The 6,018-nt window shown below is 40.2% G+C and overlaps 1 protein-coding gene across 1 annotated transcript in view; it reads left to right on the forward strand.

The window, feature by feature from the left end:
• Positions 1 to 5,308, forward strand: part of Zmat2 (zinc finger matrin-type 2) — a 15,689-nt gene extending 10,381 nt beyond the window's left edge. Inside the window, exons 4-7 of the mRNA XM_015485041.2 lie at positions 751 to 874; positions 2,327 to 2,400; positions 2,979 to 3,124; positions 4,207 to 5,308. Coding sequence (XP_015340527.1) covers positions 751 to 874; positions 2,327 to 2,400; positions 2,979 to 3,124; positions 4,207 to 4,350 — 488 coding nt within the window. The 3' untranslated portion in view covers positions 4,351 to 5,308. The remainder of the gene's footprint in view (positions 1 to 750; positions 875 to 2,326; positions 2,401 to 2,978; positions 3,125 to 4,206) is intronic.
• The last annotated feature ends 710 nt before the right edge of the window (positions 5,309 to 6,018 follow it).

The raw sequence follows: 6,018 nt of genomic DNA on the forward strand, positions 1-6,018 counted from the left end.
CATTACTGAGTGCCTTGCTTCTCTTAAAAAGGTAGCTTCTGGTGGAAATACATAACTCCCCTTCAGTTAAGTTAATGAATAGAAAACACGTTGCTTCTAGACTTGCTGGCTTTATTTATTTATTAGATTGGTACCAGGGATTGAGCCCAGGGGTGCTTAACCACTGAGCTACATCCCCAGCTTTTTTTTTTTTTTAATATTTAGAAACAGGGTCTTGCTGAGTTGCTTAGGGCCTTGCTAAGTTGCTGAGGCTGGCTTTGAGCTTGTGATCATACTGCTTCAGCCTCCCAGGCTGCTGGGCTTACAGGTATGTGCCACCGTGCCTGGTGACTTGCTGGCTGTAAAGTGAAGAAAAGCTGTAGTGAATCGGGATTGCTTATCACTTTTTTCTGTGTTCAGGTTCTCATTCAGCTGCTGCTAACTGTCTCTTGGGTGCATATTGTGTTTCATCTTTCATGAATCAAAAAAGAAATGAAAACCTGAGCGAGGTGACACATGCCTGTAGGAGAATTGCAAGTTCTAGGCCAGCCTGGGCAACTGGCCAGACCCTGTCTCAAAATAAAAAAATAAGGGCTGGGGGGTGTAGCTCAATGATAGAGTGGAGCTGGGTTCAATCCTTGGTACCACAAAAGAAACAGAAATAAAAAGAAATGAAAATAGTTCCCTGGATTTTGAGTTTCATTCATTTCTTTTTCTTTCTGGTTGAAGAACTATAATTTTGAAGGGACTTTCTTTCCCATCATGTTTTAGGAAAACCAGTGCAGCCAGTCAAACGGGAACTTCTGCGGCATAGGGACTACAAAGTGGACTTGGAATCTAAGCTTGGGAAGACAATTGTCATTACCAAGACCACCCCACAGTCTGAGATGGGAGGGTAAGTAGTTTTTCATCTTTGTTTGAAGCAAAGATGCGTATAATAAACTACCTGTTGGTTTTAGGAAGTGTAGAGGAGGGTCCCTGACCCTAGGGGACAATCTTATTTTGACCATAATTCTATCCTTTTATGTAAACATGTATTTTTATTTCTCTCCAGGGTCTTTAGTGAACAGTCTGTGGGAGGGGAGGGATTGCTTTGTGGACTTCGGTATATTAGTCCTATGACTACTGGGGTGTTTTTCTTTGTTAAGGTCTCAAGTTTGTGGTCTTTAGGAGAAGTTGCTTTGTGGGCATTTTAATATTAGTACTAAAACTACTTCTTAATATCTTGAAAGGGATTATTCTGTCAGAAGAAATGAAGGAAGGAATTACTGAGAAGATTTTTAGGGGAGAAATTAAATAGAGCTAGATTAGAACTAAGAAGCTGTTAATGGTGAAGAAAGGGTATTGAGGTTCCAGATTAGCTGCAAAGTCCATAGTTGTTATTAATTGATTGTATGGAAGAAGCTGGTTGTGCATCTTCTTTCCAGACCGAGACTACATTCTGTAGGAAGTAGGGTTCCACAATAGCTTGTTACCCTTTTGTCACCCTACGACTCTTCCTCTGTTCAGTTAGGATTTCCAGCAGGAGAGCAATATAGATACCAATTAGTGTCCCTTCTCTGAGCTGTTTAGTATACCCACTGATATCATTTTTATCTCTATTATCTTTTGTTATGTAAATTATCAAGTTAATTCAGAGTTAAGCAGCAAAAAATAGTTTCTGTGGGCAAGGAATCTGGGAGTAGTTTACCCAGGTGTTTCTGGCTCAGGGTCTTTTGTAAGGCTGTAGTCAAGGAATTGGCTTGGAGGTCTAAATAAAGCTGGAGGATCTGCCTTCAAGCTCTCTCACATGCCTGTGATTTGGAGGCTGAAGTTCTTCATCCCATGGGCTTCTCAAAACAAAGCAACTGACTTGCCCAGAGCAAGTAATCCACACAAGGACAGAAGCCTTGTTTTTTAATGTCCTTAGAAGTACATACCATCGTTTTTGACGTTTTATTGGTCATACAGATCAACCCTGGTACAAACTGAGAGGAGGCAACACAGGGTAGGAATAGGAGGGTTGGTCTGTTTTGGAGGTTGGCTACCACCCTCTCTCAAGAGTTAAGCCATAATGGAATGAAGCCTTCAGACTCTAAAGAGATTACATAAAAATTAGTTTCTTTCTGTGTGTGTTGGTTTACACTTACCCCAGCATCTTGGAGGCTAAGGCAGGAGGATTCCAAGTTTGAGGCCAACTTCAGCAACTTAGTGAGACCCTGTCTCAAAATTAAAAGGACTGGAGATGTGGCTGAGTGGTAAAGCACCTCTGAGTTCAATCACCAGTAAGCCTGACTCCCTGAAATTGTAATTTCTTGTTTGATTAAAACCAGATTTGACCCATGTGCTATTTCTTCCCATCTGTCAGATATTACTGCAATGTCTGTGACTGTGTGGTGAAAGACTCTATCAACTTCCTGGATCACATTAATGGAAAGAAACGTAAGGCTTGGAGGTAGTTTGTGAGTGGGACTGGGATTGGGTTTTGGAAGTGGGGTAGGGAAGAGTTGTTTGTCTTTGTTCCCACCCTTTTTTTTTTTTTAAATACCCAGGGAACTCTTCCATTTGCTTTAGCACAGGCCATCCTTTATTTTTTTAGTTTAATATTTCTTGAGGCTGTAAGGTGAGATATTGTTCTAAGTTCTCAGTAAGCCCAAATATGGCCTTCTAGGCCTAGGTAGCCCCACTGGTGCTTATCTGCTACGTAAGGGCAGTAGAAAGCCACTGCTGCTGCTGGAAAACAAGTGAGGATAAGACTTTCTTTTAGCCATAATTACTTCTGCTATATAATTATTTTGGGTATTTTGCAAAAAGATATATTTTTTTATTATTTATTTTGTGGCGTTGGGGATCAAACCCAGGGCATTGCATATGCTAGGCAATTGTTCCACCACTGAGCTCCTTGCCCTGAAAAAATGTCTTCTTATTTTATTATTTTTGAAACATTAAAAAAAAAAATTCCGTGACTTTTTGAGGGGCTTTGTAATAACCTTAATTTATTCCCTATTGATGCCACCCAGATCAGCGAAATCTAGGTATGTCTATGCGTGTGGAACGTTCCACCCTGGATCAGGTGAAGAAACGTTTTGAAGTCAACAAGAAAAAGATGGAAGAGAAGCAGAAAGATTATGATTTTGAAGAAAGGATGAAAGAACTCAGAGAAGAGGTGAGACTCTTATCCCTCCCCCTCTTTAGCTTTGAATTTTATTTTATTGCTCATGGTTGGCTCCCTTCTTCATGCTATACTTTCTCTTCCCTAGTTTTGTCCCTGAATTTCTGTATACTAGGGGAAAACGTTCTTCGAGCTGCTCATGAGCTAAAGGAAATGGCTCCAAATATACCTTTTTTCCTGGACTGTTTGGGCCATTTTCCTAGACTGTTTCAGCTAATTATTTTTTTATTTAATTTTTTAAAAAGACTTATTTTTTTTTTAAGAGCAATTTTAGGATCACAGCAAAATTTAGAGGAAGGTATAAAGATTTTCAATTTACCTCCTGCACCCCACACATACATAGACTCCCCATATTCTTTTTTAAAACTATAAGACTAAAAAAAAAAAATGGATTAGCTCAGTGTACCTAGTCTCTGAGTAGTCTGTGGATCTAGGTTGATAGTGTCAGAATTCTGTTTCCTCCACTTACTGACTGTGGAGGAAACTTAGAAACTGGGGTGTGTTATATAACTTCCCCATGATTCAGGTTCCCTATATTAGTGATCTTAGTATAATAATACATAAAGTACTATGAAGTACTTCCTGGCATATGCTACATGTTCCAAAATGTTAAATGGTTTTGTACCTATAACCCTGTTAAGAACTAGAAATGAAAGGGGCGGCGGGGGAGAACTAGAGATGAACTGGGATATAGGATTGGAAGTTCCAGATTATCCCTTATAATCTTTGTTTAAAAAAAAAATTACTCTAATTTGTTATATACCTTATAATCGTTCTGTGGCTTTTACTCTGCCCTTGAGATTTTTTTACTTTCTTCTAAAGATAGAAAGGAATCTTGAGGCTCCCATTTCTTTCTTTCTTTTTTTAATATATATAATTTTTTTTTAATTGTAGATAGATACAATACCTTTATTTTATTTATTTATTTTTATGTGGTGCTGAGGATCAACACCAGTGCTCCCATATGCTAGGCAAGCACTCTGCCACTGAGCTACAACCCCGGCCCCTCCCATCTCTTTTGACAACATTTGGCTCAGGAGTCTGAACTTCTGAGTTATTTCTACCTTTCCCCCCAGGAGGAAAAGGCTAAAGCATATAAGAAAGAGAAACAGAAGGAGAAGAAGAGGAGGGCCGAGGAAGACTTGACATTTGAAGAGGATGATGAGATGGCAGCTGTGATGGGCTTCTCTGGCTTTGGTTCCACCAAGAAGAGTTACTGAGGCTTTCTATGCTTGGCCTAACTTTGGCCTATGCTGGACCTAACTTTGTGTGTGTGTTAGGGGGATCATTTCTTTTTGGGTACTGGGGAAAGTCCTTAAGAGTGTCTGTGGGCAGGGCTAAAGGGTGGGTGTTTGTGGCTTCCCTCTACTGTGGGAGAGGACACAGGATGCAGAGGTAATGCTGTGGCAAATTCCTTTAGCTTCCAGTATATCACTGGAGTCACAAGACCTCTGCCCATCTGAGTTCCCAATAAAGAAAGGCCTCCCCTTCTGAGACTGCTTTCCCAAAACTCCCTCTGCATCTTTCCCTCTTCATCTATCTAACCTCTTGTCTGAGCATCCTACCTTTATCCTGTGTTCTGCCTTTGTTTTATTTTTGACTTGTTCAGCTTGCACCAGAAGGATTCTCTGGGTCCCCATTTTCCAGCAGATGCCATATTTTTGACCAGCCCTGCCTCCCATCCTGCCCTATGGTTCTCTAGCCTCCTCCTGTGCATGCATGTGTATTTCTGCCTGGGTCAATGGTATGTGTGGATTGTGTGCATGAATCTGTCACAAAGAGGGGAGCCTGAGCTAGAATCTCAGAGCATTGCTGCCCTGGGGCCTGATGTTCTTGGTTTCCTTAGCGCATGTAACAGGAAATTAAATGGGATGAGTGTTTGGTGTGGTTTCTGTCTGCTGAGTTTTTTAACATTGTTCTTCAGATGTGGACTGTTTTACCTTCTCCAGTTTGTTTCATTTTACTGAAGATTTCTTTGTTTTTGTCTTCCTTGTGAGCAGGCTCTTGGAAGAACCTGTTTGATGCAAAAAAAGAAAATGGAAAAAAAAAAAAAAAAACACACAAACCAACCAAAAACCAAAAAATACAACCAAGCAAACAAACTCACTGTGGGAGCCCTTGGGTCTCAGAGGTTATTCAACATGTATAATAAATGGCATTGACTGGGCCTGTTTCACATTTGGTGGGAACATTCCATATTTTTTCCTGTGTGTATGTTTTTCCTTCCCATACTGAGGATTTACTGTAGAGCCTTTTTTCTCTCTCTTCATTTGACCTCTGTGTTTTTATATTAACTTAGGTTCCTTCAGCATGAGTTGTTTTCCTCTGATGAAAGGTCTGGGTCCAGAGGAGTCTAGACAAAACTTCCTATAATTTCAGCCTCCTCTGATCATGAACAGAAGTCAGGGTTGAACTTAACAGTTTTTCTTATCTGCAGTTGTGCTAGGCACCAGGTTACTCAGTCTTAGCACTATTTACATTTTGGGCTAGATAAGTCTTTGGTATAGGGGCTGTTTTAAATATTATAGAATGTTTAAAAACATCCCTGGCCTCTAACCACTAGATGGCATAACAGCACCTCTAGTTTGACAACTAAAAATGTCTGTTTCAGGAGGTAGGCAAATTGCCTCCTCTTAACCTCCACTGAGAATCACTGAGAAGACGACTTCCCTACCAGGATCTAACTTGAGAATTAAATAGCACAGTCTAAAAACAAAACAAAAATCTGATCTAAATCGGGTACTGCCAGATCTAGTGATACAGATGTAAAAAACAGCCATAACGCAAGCAAAACAAAAAACCTCATTGAAAATACATTTGCTATTGTACGCTAAAAAGGAGAATTTATTCAGGCTAAGGCTGCCACCTTTTTCTGCTCTTTCTGGCTC

Source organism: Marmota marmota, unplaced genomic scaffold (assembly GCF_001458135.2).
Source record: "Marmota marmota marmota unplaced genomic scaffold, marMar, whole genome shotgun sequence".
NCBI lineage: Eukaryota > Metazoa > Chordata > Mammalia > Rodentia > Sciuridae > Marmota > Marmota marmota.